This window comes from Rhinolophus hipposideros, assembly GCF_964194185.1.
Source record: "Rhinolophus hipposideros genome assembly, chromosome: 4".
NCBI lineage: Eukaryota > Metazoa > Chordata > Mammalia > Chiroptera > Rhinolophidae > Rhinolophus > Rhinolophus hipposideros.
Genome location: NC_138050.1, coordinates 8,764,291 through 8,782,863, shown reverse-complemented (window position 1 = coordinate 8,782,863; position 18,573 = coordinate 8,764,291). Strand labels below are relative to the sequence as shown.

The 18,573-nt window shown below is 38.4% G+C and overlaps 1 protein-coding gene across 3 annotated transcripts in view; it reads left to right on the top strand.

Annotated features, from left to right (window-relative positions):
* Positions 1–467: 467 nt before the first annotated feature.
* NUP58 (nucleoporin 58) overlaps positions 468–18,573 on the top strand; it is a 53,938-nt gene continuing 35,832 nt past the window's right edge. For all 3 annotated transcript variants that reach the window (XM_081046795.1, XM_081046793.1, XM_081046794.1), the window contains exons 1-8: positions 468–788; positions 5,706–5,848; positions 9,270–9,419; positions 10,076–10,213; positions 12,494–12,604; positions 16,415–16,439; positions 17,611–17,676; positions 18,055–18,229. In XM_081046795.1, the coding sequence (XP_080902921.1) occupies positions 682–788; positions 5,706–5,848; positions 9,270–9,419; positions 10,076–10,213; positions 12,494–12,604; positions 16,415–16,439; positions 17,611–17,676; positions 18,055–18,229 (915 nt within the window). In that variant the 5' untranslated portion in view covers positions 468–681. The remainder of the gene's footprint in view (positions 789–5,705; positions 5,849–9,269; positions 9,420–10,075; positions 10,214–12,493; positions 12,605–16,414; positions 16,440–17,610; positions 17,677–18,054; positions 18,230–18,573) is intronic.

The following is an 18,573-nucleotide window of genomic DNA, read 5'->3' as shown; positions in this document are numbered from 1 at the left end:
CTCAGCACAGCGAGCAGGGCGGCCTACGCCACCCACAAAAGGACGCACTTCTCAACTTCCTCGGGGTCGGGGCATCAGCTCCGCTCGCCATGGAGCAAGACGGGGATGCTCAGGAAGCAGGCACAGTCGCCGTGCGTGAAGGGGTGGCAGCCACCGAAAGCCTAAAAGCGCTTCCTTCTCTGCAAGAGGGGCTTGGCATACTCAACAGGACCCTTTCACCTCCGAGATTCTGCTCATCGTTTTTGGCAGTAAGCAAGGATATAAGCGACAATTGAGCTTCGAAAGCCATAGAGTACAGATTACGTCTGCTTAAAAGCGAAATGGTTCCGTTTGTCTAGAAATCCGTAAGCCAGCCTTTAAAGTGAGTAAGCAGAGCACCAACTCCGCCTTGTCCCAGGGTGCTCTGCGCGACCCGTCGACCCCACCCCGCATCCCAGGGTTCCCTGCACGGCGGTCTCGCTTCCGGTGGGCTGCGTGCGCGCGCCCAGCGCCGGAAGGTGCTCTTGCGTGGTTGCTCCGCCCCCCCCAGGCCTTATCTTCGCTGCTGCTGGGGTTTGAGGTTCCCGCCGGGCAGGTCCGGGCTGGGCGAGAACGATGCTGTGCCGCCCGCCTCGGCTTTGAGGAGAGACGCGCGTCCCAGATTCCTTTCCGCTTGCTGACGGCGCGGAGCCCCGGGCAGTCATGTCGACGGGGTTCTCCTTCGGGACCGGCACGCTGGGCTCCACCACCGTGGCCGCCGGCGGGACCGGCACAGGCGGCGGTTTCTCCTTCGGGACGGGGGCGTCTAGGTAACCGCACTTCCGGGCCCGGGGCCTCCGCGGGGTGGTCCCGCCTCGCTCCCCGCTGGCTCGGAGAAGAGGAATTGCCCGGCGCCAGCTCCGCAGGCCTCCCCTCTCGCTGCCCGGCTCGGGCCCGACGCCGGCCTGGTTGAGAGGAGCGTGGCCGGTCGCGGGGTTGGGGGGTCCCCGGGGTCCGCCGTGGGTCGTGCGGTGTTCCGCGCGGGTGGGGTCCGGCGGGGCTTTCCCATCCGAGTCCTAGCGGTTCGTCGTCCGAGGCACAGAATGAATGTTGGGCGAACGAAGGGAGTTGTGGCTTATTGCGCGGGGTTTTGGAAACAGCAAGTAATAGAACGTTTTAAGCAGGAGACAAATAAAAGTTTCTCCCGGATAATTCAGATTCCATCGCAGGACATACGGTTTAAAGACGTTACAGTGCATTCATGATTTTGTACTTAAGGAGCTTTCAAGTCCTTGTGCCTCGTGGGACCCCGTCTGTCCTTGTTGTTTATTTGTTTTAAATACGTTCTACAGCATTTATTGGCGCTAATTTTGGACGGGATGCAAGTTAGTAAAGTGGGGATGTTGTGTTTTAGCGACACACGGCCGTGATTAAATGGCAAGACGTAGGTAACAGGCATCGTTCGTGTGTAGTCTGCTACACCCTAACGGTGACACAAATTTGGGGAGCGGGAAGTCCAGAAAGAGGCAATTGAAATAGTAATAGATCATTTTAGCGAAGACAGAGTTAAACCTTAGAACGAAATATTTCGAAGATGAAGGTGGAGGAGTTCGTTAAACCATAGGGTGAGTTACAAGATGTCTCGTGAGGCTTGAAGACTGTGGTTGTAGATTAAAGAGACAGAAATCCCTTCAGCGTTGTCTGTGTGTCAAAGGGAGGTGGGAGCCCCGGGCTGCACAGTGCAGTCAGACACCTGGAAGTTTTCCTTCGTACCTCCTTTTCTCTCACTCTGCACACTTAGTCAGCGAGGCCTGGTAGTTTGAGTTCTTCGTTTTCTATTCGCTTCGTTTCCAGTGCTACCACCCTGTTGCAAGCTCTTGTCATTTGTGGAGCACATGTTTACTGGACACACTCCTAGGCTCTGTTGTGGGTGGTAAGATAAGTGAGGGTCCTGCTCTCCCGAAGCCTACGTTCTTCCGAAAGTACTTAATTCCTGCCAGGGTTTCAACCGGCGACCTTTCTCTTGTTAAATGAGAACTGCTTCCCTCATCTCCTACTTAGATTAGTTCAATGAAATCCCCATCGCTGTCTCAAAAATCTACTTTTATGTCTCTTTTTTTACTACATTGTAGCCAGGTTGATATATTTTAAATTCGCATTGCCTCCCTTCAATGATTTTCCACTATCATTGGAATGAAGTAAAAATCCATCTTGCTACGGTCCACACGACCCAAATAACCTGGAACCTCTTAGGCTGGCTCATCCTGAGCCCATGGTTTCAGTTTGCTCCAATTCAGTGGTCCAGACCCACTGTAAAAAATAACATATTGTCACCCAGTTCAGGAACACAAGTAACAATGTTTCAGAGAAAGATACTTACCAGCATCTCATGTGATACACTTTGATATTTTCTATTCTGTTGCATTTCATTTTTTTAAAATGCTGTTAGGATCTACTAAATTGATTTTTATACCTTCTGATGGGTCCTGCTGTTAGTTTCAAAAACACTGCTTTAGCACTGTGGCTCTTTTCTCAGTTCCCGAGGTGGGCTTGGCCACACCCCATCACACTTTAGGGCGGGTTCCTCTGCTTGCAATTCCTCTACCACCTCCTTACCCATGTGCCAAGCTAATGCCTACTTTTGGGACTCGCATGTTTCTTCCCCAGAGACCTTTTCTGACCTCTCAGTGCAGGAGAGCTGTCCATCCTCGTAGCACCCTGTACCATAGCACTTACCACAATTGTAATCAGTTCAGTATCTTTTTGTTGACTTGTTTATTGTCTGATCCCAGAAATAGAATGTATGCTCCATGATGGTGGAGACCTTTTCACACAGTTTTTCCAGTAGAATAGTGGAGCTGAGTACATATTTGTTGAATGATTGATCAATCTGTGTCTCTCACTGGCTGGAAACTTCCGGAGGGCAGGCTGTGAGTGTTAATTATTCCATCTTCAGTGCTCAGTCCCTATGACAGTGCCTGGCCCATAAGAAGGGCTTTAATAAGTACTTGCTGAATGATAAATGAGTTATTTATTGGTAATAAATTAGAAAATTTTACACACATTTTAGAACGGCTTGGATAAATTAATAAAAGGAGAAGCAGTCTAACATCTCTCTGCAATACTGGTTTGGAGGCCTGATTGCCCCTGGTTCCACTTGGTGATTTGGTCTCATTCTGGGGAGGTTACTCTCCATGTCTCAGTTCCCACCTTTGGAAAAGGGGAATAATAATATGTTTATCTCAGAGAGTTGTTGTATGAGATAAAGCATATAAAATATTTAGCATCATGTCTGGCACTTGGTAAGTGCTCAATAAATGTTAGCTATTACGTCATCTCCTAAGTCCACAGTAAGGCAAGCTGGGGAAGTTAAAATAACATTCCTGACCTGCTGATGTCAACTTGGCTTTTCTACTACACATCCTGTCGAATCATTGGCAGATAATACTGGCAATAATTGGTCAGGTCTGGGGTCACTTTTTGTTTTTTTAAAGTAAGTAAATTTCTCTGCCACAGAGACATTTCTCTTTTGTTCTCTGGTAGAGTAAGAAGGTTTCACTTTGATGTATTTCTTTGGTAATGTTTTCAACTTCAGTTATGCAACACTTCATTGTGTCTTCAGGTATCTTGTCAAAAAATGGTAAATGTTTTAATTGCCTAAAAATACACACTTTCACTGTATATCTTTTGTATGTTTATGGATTAGCAGTAAAAAATGGGATTTGTTTGGGAGGAAGGAGAGCATATTTCCTTAATTTGATGTCATCAAAATTTACCAATAATATTTCTTAAAATACCTTTCAAATTGAGTTTATTAAGTGTTTAAAGATCTGCACTTTGTCAGTGAGTCCTTGTAGCCCTGCGCTGACAGCCCCCTCCCTGTACTTCATACAACAGGGCACACACACGTGTTCCTAGGTATCATGTAGGGACAGAGTCTCAGAGAGCAGTTTCCAGGCTCTCGGCCTCACGTGGAAAGGTGCTGGCTCGGGTAGTAAATGGCCATCAGCTGTGATCGGATGGCCCTTGGCTGTGGCTAGTTGGCCGTCAGCTGTAACTGGTCAGCCATTAGCCACTGAGAGAACTGCCGTGGCTGAGCTAGCAAGCGCTGAATGCAGTTAGCAAGGGGTTGTTCGGCAGAGAAGCGGACTGCAGATTGCAGCCAGTAAGTGTGGTTAGCTAGCGGATTGCAGGTAACGTGGGGTTGGTTGGTTGGCAGAGCGGACGGCAGGTTGCGGATCGTGTGGCTCCTACTTCCTGTGTCTCCAGCCCAGCCGCCAGTGAGAGTACAGTGTATGACTCCCCTATCTATGGCTCCATTCTTCCTTCTGGCCTCACCATGTCCTGTGTGCCTGTGTGGGGAGCAGGACCAGAGTCCTTGCATGACATGTCATTTTTAAAATTAGTGGTAAACTAAGACACAATTACGGTATGCCCTCTTTTTCCTACTCAGTGTGTTGACGATTGATTTCAAATTGTACCTGATTGATTTTTGAGGCATAATACCATGTCTCTGATGTGTTTAGTATCATGTATTGAGTGAAGTTAATTCGCTCTGTGTAACCTCTTTATCTTTACAAAATGAGTGGGTACTGTTATTAAGTAGTGTCACAGGTATCAGCACATGGGAACCGGTACTGGAACCCAGACATAGCACTACTGCCTTCCCCTGAAATCGAGATACCCCAGGCTTTTAAACTTTTTAAAAACTGACGTTGGGTTTTCTCCTGGTGATTATATGTGTATGGAAGGGCAGGGAGAGAAGTAGTGAAGATACATATATAGGATCAGTGGGATTTCCCGTTATGTTACACATGTTGTTACTTCTCTTAACACGCCTATGTAAGTTTTGAATTGTCAAGTTGTCATGGTTTTTCCCCCTATTTCCGTAAATCTCCCACCTGTCTATAGCAAGTTGGAGCCTCTGTGTCTTGGTAAGAATAGCTGAAAAGTTGTGAAATTTGTTCACATCACTTGTTATTATCAGTTGCTCTTTTTAAGGTTTGAAAAACTCTCTGGAGAGGATTTCTGCTGATGAACACATACTCTTGATAATAGCGCATAATTTTGCTTTGCATTTTACTCTTGCCAGGTTATGTTTGTTCTTATCCCTCTCCCTCCCCTCAGTCCTTCTTACTGCTTTTTCTGTGGCAGAAAAACCTACCCCCACCCCCATCCCATGCATATTAGTGTGGTAGCATAGGAGAGGTGGTGACGACAACTTAGAATACCTTTTCTATTTCTGGGTACGTCATACGTTCTTTATATTAGTGTGGTAGTTAGGGAAGAAGAACAAATGGATTTAGTAATGTGAACTGCGCATGAGTTCAAAAGGAAAGTCATCCACATTCAAGGATTTCCTTATGGCTCTTTTAAAATATGCTTGCTTTCAAATCAAATGGGTGAAAGAGGAATATGTGTGGTCCTGTCTGTGATTACTTGGGATCTGAAATCCTGATTGCTCTAGATTATGCTTCTCTTGAAGGATGTTAATGTATTTTTAAAGACTAATTTTATATGTGAATTTATTTTTAAAGAGAACTGAAAAATACTTAAATTTGGTTCAAATTGTTAATTCCTTTTGTATCCTATGGAGATATATAGGATGTGTTAAATGAAAGAAAATAATTAATCTTGAAGACTTAATTTTCATTTTTCTTCTGTAAATATTGTCCCTACTAGACTTTATTTTGTGTTTGTCTTTTTTTTCTTTTTCTTTCTTTCTTTTTTTTTTTTTAATAAACAAGCACCCCTTCTGTGGGGCTCAGTTTTGGAACTCTCGGAAGCACCACGACTCCAGTCACTACATCTGCTTCTTCAGGTGGTTTCGGAACCGGACTCTTTGGATCTAAAGCTGCCACTGGGTTCACTCTAGGAGGCACAAATACAGGTAAGGAGGATTGCCACATTGGCAGGGAGTAGATTTGGGATTTTATCCCTTTTCAGGTTCTGTACTCTGTCTCGTCCCTTTACACGGATCATCATTGATGGTGGACCTAAAAAATGGTAGATACTAAGGTGAAAAGAAATACAGGGATGTGGAATTAAGGGCCAGTGATAGGCCCAGTCATCAGTGGTGATCTACTTTAGTGTGAGGGAACCCACACACACCACATTTAAGGAATTAAAGAAGATATAAAGAAGTTATAGCTCTTTAAACATAATGAATTAAATAATTTAAATGTTTACATTAGATTGTATAATGCAGTGTTTTACCTTAGTGAAGATTGTTAAATCAAGTTTTCCATTTTGGTATTTGACATTAATTTAGTATAAATAGGACAGTCAGCATCCTGTTTTGCTGTAGCAATTTACATTCCTAAAACATGTTGTATTATTGTATTATTATCTAAATTGTTGTATTATTGAAACCATTGTTTCACTGGGAAAAGGGCAAGAGGTAAAGGTAGACATTTTAATAATAAAAAGTTTTAAAAAATACTTACAGGTTTTTTGCTATAAGCTAAAACTATGTTTCACTGGAGTTGCTTCCTTATTCTTTATTCTCTACCCTCGGAGCCTCTTGGTCTCTGTTACCACCTTTTGCAATGACCTTCTAGCTTTGATTGTAATGCTTTTCACAGCCACACATAGAAAATGAAAGAAGTTCGGGAGTAAATCTGAGCCCAGCCACAGAACTTCTTGAGACAGCTCTGTGTGCCGGTGTCTTGCCTGGAGTAGGTTTTTTTCCTCCTAGCCTAATTTTGTTATAAGCAATAGTTGTTTGCATTTTACAAGCCTTACTCCCTAATTAATCCAATTATGTACAGCTTGCAATATGGAAACCAGTGCTATAGGAAGAATGCTTATATTAGTGGTATGATGCAAGAAAAAATTGTGATACCTATTGGTCTTATTAGCAGTGTTCTCACTCCCTGAGGGTGATTCCAAGTTTTACCCTTATGACAAACATAAAAAATGTCATATTCCATTAAATTTTATTTCTCTTTTGTCCCCAGGAGTAGCAACAGCTATAATTACAGGATTAATGCTGGGTAAGAATTTCTGAGGAAAGATCCCAGATCTGTGGTTTTCTACTCTTTCGTAACATTTTACAGAGCTGGAGTATAGAAGGAAGCATGTGAGGAACTGAATAAAGATCAGAGATGCTGACTTATTAAAGAACTTTTTAGCATTTGAGTATTTCTAAAAAATTAGTTAACTATATAGTCCCTTTTTAATGCAACAAAATACAGAAATGGATTTTCTGTGGAAATTTATTTCACAATACATTTTTCAGTCATTCAGGTCCTTCTAGTGGAAAAACTGTAGGCCAGAAGTCTTGGAATTAAGCCCCGGTTGTACCTCTAAATAGTTGTGAGGCTTTAGTCATATCTGGCAGCTGTTATTGTTTAAAATGAGGGTATTGGACTATAACAAGTTTTAAGATTCCCTTTCATCTCAACAGCTTCATAGTTTTCTATAGTTATATGCCGAAAGGAATGTAAATAATTAGGATGATAGCCTGCCTTGAATCTGTATGACAGTAAATACTGTGAAAGGAAATGAAATAATGAAAGGGCATCGAGGAAAATCAATTACAATTAAATTAATTTAAAATTAAAGATTGGTGGACTGTCTTCACTTGGATGTACTTACCTGTTATCAACAGAAAACACATCTATTTACCACCAGAGTTTTGCAGGATTGGCTACAGGGCAAGCATTTGGATCCTCTTAATTTCTGGGATTGTAGAACTCATACATGATTTCAAAGTACTGTATTCTGGCAGGAATTTCCAGTTTTGATTAAGGCAATCCAGAAGCATACTTTTGGCTTCTTTTTGCTTAGTGATTACAGGAGAAGCCAAAATGCAGGTCATTCATACTTCTTTTACATTTTTGCTCAGCTACTACTTCTTAACTGGCCTTGGGTGTACATAATGCCTTGAACATTGAGTATGAGCTGTTGATTTGATGGTGGCACTGCTGGTGGGGATGGTGCCAATATCAGGAACTGCTGAGTGCGAGGGCAAGACATTCAGTCTGTTGTGAGGTGAAGGGAACAGGTGGGTGTAGTCACGTGTTCTCATGTAGTCAGATACATGCTCTAAAACATATATGAAAGGCACCAAGGAAGAAGAGGGTTGGAGTTCATTTTGGGGGCAGGAAACATTGTTCTAGACGGAGGAGTGGAAAGTGCAACGACCCGGTCATAAGAGGATCCACGGAAATAGGAAAAATACTGTATTCCTGGAGTTTAGGATTCACGGGTAGGAATGGTAGGGAGAGGAGACCTGAGGAGTGGTTGGGACCAGATAATAAGCAAGGTGGTTGTGTGCCGACTGTTTAGATTCTATTTTAGAGACAGTGTAGAGCTAATAGGAACCTTAAGTTGGGGAATCACCAAGATATTTTGTTCTCTCTCTCTCTCTCTCTCTCTCTCTCTCTCTCTCTCTCTCTCTCTCTCTTTTTAAGTAACTGAGATAATTCCAAGAATAGATTAGAGGTTGGAGGAGACTGACAACAGAGAAACAAATTAAGAAGTTACTGTAATAGTTCTTGAGAGATGGCCTGAACTAAGGTTTTGAGGATGCCTGTATCCCTGGGCTATGTCTCAAGTAGAACTGGCAGGATTTGTGACCAGGGGATGCAGGGGACAGAAGGTGTGTCAAGGAGGATTGTGGTTTCTGGCTTGGGCAACTGAATTGACCACGGTGAGGGGTTTAGGAAAGTTTTTTTATAGGGAGAAAGGTAGTGGACATCCAGGTAGAGACAGCCAATTCAAACTCAGGTAGATGTAGATTTTGACCCATGTGCCTATAGTTGACATTATGAAAGGAGGTGAGATCTTTCAGGAAGTAAGGGAGCAGGAAGGGAACCATACGGGGTATCATTTAAGAAGTGAACGCAGGAAGGAGGTCTATAAAAGTGAACTGAGTGGAGCGGCACAGTGAAGAGCACGAAGAGAGCTGGGAGATGACAGAAACACAGAAGCCAGAAGGAAGAGGGGAATTTGAGCAGCAAAAATGGTCGTTTAAATAGTCTGGGAGAAGAGGGACTATTTTTCTCCTGAGTGTAAAGGAAAGGAAGGATAAATGCTGTTGTGGGTCAATCTCACGGTACAACTGAAGATGGATTTCAGTATTACCACATTGATTGAATTTTCTTTTGCTTTTCTTAATTCACAGGGCCATCTTTTCAGTATTCACTTTAATTTGGTCCCAACATTTATATTTTTATCTCTTGTTCATACACAAGTATGTCCTTATGCTAGCTAGAAGAAGTAGGATCACAAACTTTTAGGGATCCTGAGTGATGGTGTAATACGTACACAGTTATGGTAAAAGGGGTTTTTTTTTACCCCCACAGGAACGCCAGCCACTACATCTGCTTCTACAACAGGCTTCAGTTTAGGATTCAGTAAGCCTGCAGCGTCTGCCACACCGTTTACTCTGCCTGTTACTTCTACCTCAGCTAGTGGTCTTACTCTTTCGTCTGCTCTGACATCAACCCCAGCAGGTGAGGTAGAATGGGAGAAAGTCGCATTTTATGGTTCAGTTTTAATTTTATTTGGTTAGTGAACAAAGGTATCCACCTTTATTAAAGATAACTTCAGTTTGGGAAACTTTATTTCAGTCATTCAGCAATTTTGGCCTAAATTACTGATTGTGAAAAAGATCAGGATTGGGCTTTAAAGAAGCAAGAGGCCATCTTGGAAGTTGGTCTTTACAGAGCAAAGCAGGGGAAAGGCTGAAAGAGGTTAAATGTAAAACTGTCAATATCTACTTTGTTTTCAAAGAGCATTTTGGTGACAGGGAAGGATAAGGACTTTGCACAAACCTTGCCTGGCTTAGATTCATTCAAATTTGAAGGTGGAGTTGGTGGCCTGGGCTGAAAACTCTGAGGCTGTCTAAAATCAGTTACCTGATACCATCCTGTAATTACATTATCCAAAGTCCTTTTCTCTGTCACTGGTTCTTGCTTTGAAGGTACTTTTGCTCTTTATTCTGAAGTATATATAATTTTATCTTTATTGAGTAGTTTTTCCCAACATCTAGTCTTATCATGGACATCAGTTTTATTTTGTTTTTTGTTTTTAAAGAAAGTTTTGTATTTTCTGTGGTGTTCTTAGAAGTGTGTTTCCTTTTGAAGGCTTACAGTCTCACTTTTCATAGCATCCACAGGGTTCACCCTAAATAATTTGGGTGGAACGACAGCCACAACTACGACTGCATCAACAGGCCTTTCCTTAGGGGGAGCCCTCGCTGGTTTGGGAGGTTCACTTTTCCAGAGTGCAAACACAGCAACATCAGGTAAATGATGGTATTTACTCTCCAGAAGTAGTAAATACTTATGTTTAAATTTGCTTTATTTTGGCATTTTGAGCAGATCACTTTGTCTTGTTAACCTGTGTGTTTTCCTTTTAGTATGAAAACTGAATTATAATGTTTTTCATGCATAATTGGACCTCTTAGCCATATTTTAGAAATAAATTTTCCTGTTTCTCAATATTGACTGACTAGAAAAACAAAGAGGGACCTGTTTAAAGAGTCAGTAAAGTTTCTAGAGAAACCTGTCTTTTTAATAAAAAAAAAAGTTGAGTGGTCTTGGATCATTTTGTGTCTACATTCATTGTAGGACACCTTGGCCTTTTAAGCCCCGGTTCTAGGAATGGCTTTCCATTGTAGACATCAGGAAGAGGTATTAGCATGCTCTGAAGATAAGATTTTAAAATACAAATATTAAATAACTAATATAGTCAGGCAAAATACTGAAGTATAAGTTCACCTGGCAGAGAACACTGCATGCTTTATATCTCAGGTTGATTTCTCATTTCAGGCTTACTTTGAAATTTACCTCCTGTTAAGGATTCAGCAGATGTTTTGAACACTGGCTATAGCTAATGGCATATAAGAAAACCAGTGGGGCCTTGTACGAGTGAGAAAAGCTTTCCTCCTCTTTGAAGAAATTGTATAATTACCTCACATAATAACATATCAGCAAGAATTTCTGTTTAACTATTTACAGATTAGGAAAAGTTGGTACATGTTGAAATTACAGAATTTCCAATAACACTCAGGTTAATTTAATTTATAATGACTATTTAATTTCAGAAGTTTCACTGAGCACCTAATATGTATGTAATGCTTTCCTTGGTTTTGTGATAGACATGAAGGACTATGACATGATGTTTGCTGTTAAAGCTGTCATTCTTTGGTGCCCTCTATTCAGATACGACATTTAATGGAGAAATTCCACGTCAGTACAAAGGGAGAAAAGGAGTTGGTCAGGATAACGTATAGAAATTTGTAGTGTTGAAATTTGCATTGATATTTCAAATACCTTTGTCGTTATTGTCTAACTTTATAGGTATTGAAAATATTTTCTAATAACCAAGTCACCAGATGCCTATAAAATACGTTTCTTTGCAGGATAAATATTTAAACATCTCTCCCAAAAAGTCCTGTGAGAGCGAAACACAAACATTATAGAAAGGGGAGGTAAAGGGTTGTTTTTGTGTCTTGTTATTGATTTTTTACATCGCTTCTGATTTTTCTTAGCTCTAGACACAATATTCAATGCTTAATTTTATCTGTGTTAAAATTAGTAACATTTATTTAGCTATATTTTTTCATACATTGCCAGGATTTAAATCCAGTTTTCAGTTATCCCATGCTCTGCTCAGTACATACTACTGTTTTTTTTCTGTTTTTAAAGTAAATAGCACCTTGTCTAAGAACCACAGTAGTCTCAGCTTGGGAATGTATGGACTTAGATGGTTTACCAATACAAGCTTTTTGAAATTCTGCTACTTGATTCACAAGTATATATTAATGACTTAAGATTAGCTATATTTAGGCCCTTTAATTCCTTTTATCAGTGAAGTAGGCTTTATGTAAATGAACTCTACTTTTTTTTAGTTTTATGAAAAGAACTTGGGAGTATGAAATTTTGATGTTTGAACTGTAGGACTTCTAATTATCAGTTCTTTAAATTTTATTCATAGTGAAACTGTTTGCTTTACATTATACTAAAATCTTATAAATTCATACTAGATATTTATCTATTTATTTATTTTTCCTCACCTTTAATGAGGTATCATTGACAAATAAAATTGCAAGATATTTAAAGTATGCATGATTTGATATATATATATACAATGTGAAAGGAGTCTACCTATTGAGTTAATGAATACATCCAATACTAGATTATATTAAAAGTATATAATTCCAAACAATGATTGGAAAATATGATATATTCACCTGAAAATATATAAACTAAAACTGGTTTTGTAGAGAGGGTTTAAAAACAACTAAAAAAATTGAGTGTCCACATATGTCAAATTAATGGGTACACTGAGCCTTTTAATAAAGAAAAACCACATCATCCAAACTACATACACCATTGACTCCAAATAAGCCTATTAGTCTTTGTCCAGAGCATGCTCTAGACTTTTTTTTTGTTATTTGCCTAAATCAAGTATGAAGAAAATCTGGGATCTGGCTTAAGAGCATTTGAGTGCTTTGGTCAGGAGGAGAAATGATTATAAAGACTTCCGTGAACTTTGTAAATGATGTTTGGCTTATTTGTAGGACTTGGACAGAATGCTCTAGGCTTGACTTTGGGAACCACAGCAGCGACTTCAACTGCAGGCAATGAAGGCCTTGGTGGCATAGATTTTAGCAGCTCATCAGATAAAAAGAGTAAGGAACATTATAGTCTTTTTGTGTTTTAACTGTCCTGTTGAGGGGACTTAAATTCCTATGTCTGGAAGACCGTTAGTTATAAATTCATTTACTTTTAAGTTTTTTGCATAATATTTAAAGTATTTTGTGTGTTGTGCACTTAAGATTTTGTTTTTGTAGAAAACATATTTGTATGTGCCTGTGTCTTCACGTGGCTATCTTAATGTATGTATCGTATATTTTTTTATTTGGGATCATGATATATTGTTTTGAAACCTGTTTCTTCTCACATATCACAAGTATTTGTAAATGTCAGTAATTCTTCCAAAATACTTTAATGCTGCTTAATATCAATTTTATGAATGGATATATGATAATTTAGTGTTTATTTCTAGTTCTTTTATTCTGGGAAGTATCAATATTGGGCATCTTCATAGGGAGAGGCAACGTATTGTAGTTTAAAGAGTGTCAACTCTGAAGCTAAATTGCCTGGGTTCAAATCCTGGCTCAACTGTTTACAAGGTTTATGACGCTACTCACTAGTTATTTATCTTCTCCGTGCTTCAGTTTTCGTACCTATAAAGTGGGTGGAAATAACAGTACCTACTTTGTGGGGTTGTTTTGAGGATGATTGTTTGTAAACCTTATCAGAGCCAGTCACATAGTAAATACTGTCTAAGTGTTTGCTTTTATTATAAATTGTTGTTCATATTTGTGGTTATTTCTTCAGGGCAAATACCTAGAAATTGAATATTGGCTTAAAGAGAGGGACATTTTACAGACTCTTAGTATATTGTGAAATTGCTTTCCAGAAAGATTTTACCAGTTTACCCACCAACCAGTATGAAAATGCCCTTTTCACTGTGCTCTTGCCATACTGAATATTCTTTTTAAAATTTGCCAATCCACGTTCATTTGTAAAGCTTTTTATTGTTGCTGTTTCTGTGTGTGACTTTTTGTTTTGTTTTGCAACATCTCTTCTGATGAAAGCATGTTTCACTAGAGTTTGTATGTACATAATTGCATTGAGCCTCTCTGAAGAACTTAGAATGAGGTAATGGATGAAGGTATAAAATAGTCGGTGTCCGTATATCTGTATAAGATATTTGTTAAATTGGACATGGGTTTTATTATAAGGAGACGCTATTTATTCTAGGGTGAATCACTCTCCTAAAAGTTGGTAAGATACATTTAAACTCATACAATTTGAGTTTATTTTTCTTTGAATGAAAATTGACTAATTTTTAAACGTAGGATCCTATCTTTATTTCTTTTTACTCAGCTTATTTCTTTTTACCCAGTTGGAGTAGCCTGGTACCCTCCAACTGCTTTTAACTTAAGCATGAGACTACTTCTCTCTTCATTGTGATTGCTTTTAGGCTCCATGAGAAAGACCAGATTAAGGCAAAGGAGTAAGAGAAATGTAAGGAGTTAATTCTCCTGCTCCTCGCATCGTCCTACTCATATTGTGCCTTAGCTAGACTTGAGCAAAAGGAACACATAGAATAAAATTACATGACTACATGTACCACATCCCAACTCCCTCTAATCTGTTACATGTGTCCGGGGATTCTTTTGTTTAATCCCAAAGAGTTCTCTTTTTTTTCTAGTTAGTTGTATGAGTTAGCGTGGACCTGTGGTGTCAGGATTTGGTCAGATGAAGAGTGGTAGGATACAGCATCCCATGAAGGGGGGGGCAGCATGGATTGAGATCTAGAGATGAGAATGATCTTGACCCTTTTGAAGAACTGCTGGAAGGCCAGTGTAGCTACAGAACATAAAGATCAGATTCCAGAGATCACGAAGGGCCTTGTAGGCCACGTTAAGTCATTCGGTAATTATACTGGGGACAGCTGGGATCTACTAAAGGGTTTTGATCTGGATAATGTGACTTGATGAAGTTTGGATTTTAAGAAGAGCATGCTGACAGTAGCCATGTGGAAATAATGTGCAGGAAGGCCAGCATGGATGTGGAGAGCTGTGAGGCAGCTGTTACAGTAATCTACAGGTAGTACTAAGGCAAAGCTGGGTGGACTCGTCAGGAGTCCGCGGTGGTCTAGACACAGGCCCAAGTTTTATATACACATGGTTGTGTGCGTGGTAACTTTCATAAAATATAATAAAAATGGAATATCAAAGAAATAACAAAATAATACAGTAGTTAGTAAAAAAGTTGAACTACTTGGAACAAAAATTAAATCCCTACTTTATATTACTGTCTCACAAATCTAAGACACTGTCTATAGAACATCGCTGCCAGTCTCAGAAATGTTAAACTTGAAAGGGAAAAAAACACACCTTAGAATCAGTGAAATAGAAAATATGGAAAAATAAATTATAGTTGGATTAAAGAGGTAAACAAAAAGAAACATGGACAAAGGTAAAAGATAAATGACAAATTGAAAGTGAAACACTTGATTCCTAAATGATTATTGTTTTACATTTTAACATTTCTGAAATCGAGATGTGTCCTACAATGATAAGAATCTAATTTCAGAAACAGACACATGAAATATGATATGTGTGACACAAAGAATTAGTACACTTGATGCTGAAATAGCTTTTAGAAGTCAAGAAAAATACCTCAAAAACGTGCAAATAGCAAGAATAGGGAGTTCACAAAAGGAGAAAAGCACTTGAATAATTAACATTTGAAATAAATGTTTTCCTTCATTTAGGACTGTCAGGAACATGAATTAAGATTATAACGAAGTGGCATTTTGTCACTTACATACTGCCAGTGATTAATTTTTTTAAAAGTGTTCATTGTTGAGGGTGTGATGGAATGGGAACTCTTATTCCTACTAGACGGGAAGGTACATTGGGACAGTTGTCTTTTGGGATCAGTTTGGTGTGATATGCAACAGACTTCCCTGGCGTACTCTTTGAGCTGTTAATTTTTGGAATACAAATAAAGTAGTACACAAGTATTTGTAGATAAATACATTCATTGCAGCAGTGTTATTTCTAATGCTAATCTCCTAAGGAAAGGGTTGGGCACAAGGTTATGATACAGCTGCACCATCTATGTACTCTGGTCATTTACATTCATTTTAATTGACATGGAAAGTATTCAGAACATGCTGAGAAAATATATTGAAGTATAACATGGTAATCCTGATTGCTTTTAAAAATGTATGTGTAAGTACAGAAAAAGGTTGGAAGGAATTATTGAGGCTCTCTGGTGGGATGAAATTTTGTGTGTCTCTGCATTTTCTATGCTTTCTTAAATAAGCAGCTATTATTTTTATAGCCAGAAATAAATTTTGGAAAAGCATAAAGTGAGTCACTGTATCATTGTGCTGAAGGAGCATTTTTACATTTCTACTTTTACATGTATGTATACTATTAATGATAACTGTCAGGTGTTATTATGGAGAGCTGTTGATATGTCTGCAGACATTAAAAACTTCATTTTTAAAGATTTGCTGGTTTTGTAAAATATTTAGAGACGTTCAGGTAATCTGACATATTTTAGTATTCCATAGTGATTGGGCCTTGAATTAAAAAGTATCAAGTCAAGCTCTTAGGAGTGAAACTGCTAGGCAGGAATATTTTTTGTGGAAGATAGTTGAAAAAGGAAGATTCTTGCCCTGGAAAGAAATTGATGCAAATCAGCCACATAACTGTGTTTACTGGTACATAAACATGTCTCTGTCACACGCTGTGTTTTGAGTTTCTGACAAGTCCTGACATTGCGTACTGTTTAAGGGGCAGTCGAAGTGCTTAACAGTTTCTATTTATGTCTTAGTTTTCATTCACTTAAAACTTGTATTTGCAATTTGTTGTATTACCTATTTTTCACACAAAGCTTCTTGAATTTTCTAGGTGATAAAACAGGAACAAGACCAGAGTAAGTTTACAATTTAACTTTAAAAATATTTTTATTAAAGAGTTTTATTTATTACATTGCAGGCAAATGGTATGGTTGGAAGTAAATGAAACCATATAGGTATTTAGAAAAAAATTTAACTAGTTTTTGTCGAAAATAAAATAATAAACATATGTTCTAGAAAGATTGTTAAAAAAAAATGTGTAACCAGTTCTTTCTAGGAAGTGGTTGGCTTTTCCCAAATAATGAAAATAAATATATGTGTGTATTTGTTTAAGTTGTTAAATATTAAATAACTCATGGCACTTTACTCTTGGAGCACCTGTTATATATGTAGATGAAAATATATGTGTGTGAGTGTGTATTTTTATTTCATATATGTTTTACTCTACCAGTACTATTTATTTCCTGATTATGAAGGGGAATGATAGCCTCTGTATACATCATACAGGTGTTTAAAAATCATTATTGCTGTATTTCTCACCTAATTTGTATTATGTTAAAGAAAGCGTTTGTAAATAAGTAATCAGGTTGACTCCTCCCAAACATCTTGTGTATATTTTAGCCCTATTACATTAGTGAGGAAGCTTAGAGAGACTGATATTTGCCTAGGGTTATATCCAGGAAGTAGCAGCAAACCTGTGACTGAAATCTAACTCATGAATCCATTACAGTGTGTCAAATTTCACTTATTCCTGTCTTCATTAAATATTTAGGATTCTCTAAAGCTATTACTTAGGTCTTATTTTGTTGAAGGAAAAATTGGAAAGTTATAATAAATACTGTGTACGTCTTGTATGAAGTTTTGTAGATTTTCTTTAATGAATGCTTTAATATTTTTTAACTGAATAAAATGCCAATCATAGAATTTTTGAACCAGGGGAAGTTAGTTGAATATCTCATGCAATCTGTAGTATTTTCTGATTTTTTTCTTAAACAATTAGTCACACTCGCTTACATAGATTCCAGAGTTCTTAGAAAAGAAATCTCCATGTCAGATGAATTGTTAAAGTAATTTTATAGGTCAGGAAGTTTATTGTTCTTTATAAAGAACTTTGAAATCATCCAAGAAAGCTGTAAGTGGGGCATACTTGCTTTATTTTCTTGTATCTTAACACACACTCTAGTAAAACTCAACTGTCAGCTTTTTATAATCTCAATGCTTTTAATACATCTGTGGCATTTTTCTTAGGGATAGTAAAGCACTGAAGGATGAAAATCTACCTTCTGTCATCTGCCAGGATGTTGAAAATCTCCAGTAAGTGTGTCAAATATAATTAGATAAATCATACTTGAAGAATGCTAGAGAGTATATTTTAGGGGGAACAAATCCTCTTCCTTCTAAACATTTTACCTTGGTTAAAATTTTAATGCTTTTAGAAATGAGAGTGAAAGCAGAACAACAGGAATTAAAATTCTGTAACTGCCATTTTGTGAAACAGCATGTGAACTGTAGGTAAATTTTCTTTTGTTTCTTAAAACACTCTGAAGAGCTACTTTCTTAGCACCTTTCCTTGTTTTAAATAAGGGAAACTTAAAGACTCTGACCAGCCTGTTGTAAATGTACTTTTTCCGTGTTGGGAACCAAAGGTACAGTGTTGTTGTTTTTTTAACTCAGTTTTGTTTTGATTTTAAGGAAATTTGTGAAGGAACAAAAACAGGTCCAAGAAGAGATTAGTAGAATGTCTTCGAAAGCAATGCTTAAAGTACAAGAAGATATTAAAGCTCTGAAGCAGCTTCTGTCATTGGCTGCCAGTGGATTACAGAGAAACACTCTCAATATTGACAAATTGAAAATAGAAACTGCTCAGGTAAACTAACGTAAAGTCATTTTATCCTAGGGGTTGTTTGTTTGTTTCAAATGGAAATAGGTCTTTTTTTAAATTATAAAGTTTAATGTAGACATACTGTAAGAAAACCATATAGTTCACATATTTTTAAATTGCTATAATAATAATATTTACTAGTTTTTATTGAGTGCTTACTATGGATAAGTCAGTATCCTAAAATTTATATGTATTAACCCTAAGATGGGATTTTCTTGACCACCCTGTGAGGTAGGTACTATTATCTTCATTATATAAATAAGAAAACAGGCAGAGTGCTTTGTTACTAAGTGGAAGAACTTGGATTCAGACCCTGGTAATCTAACCCG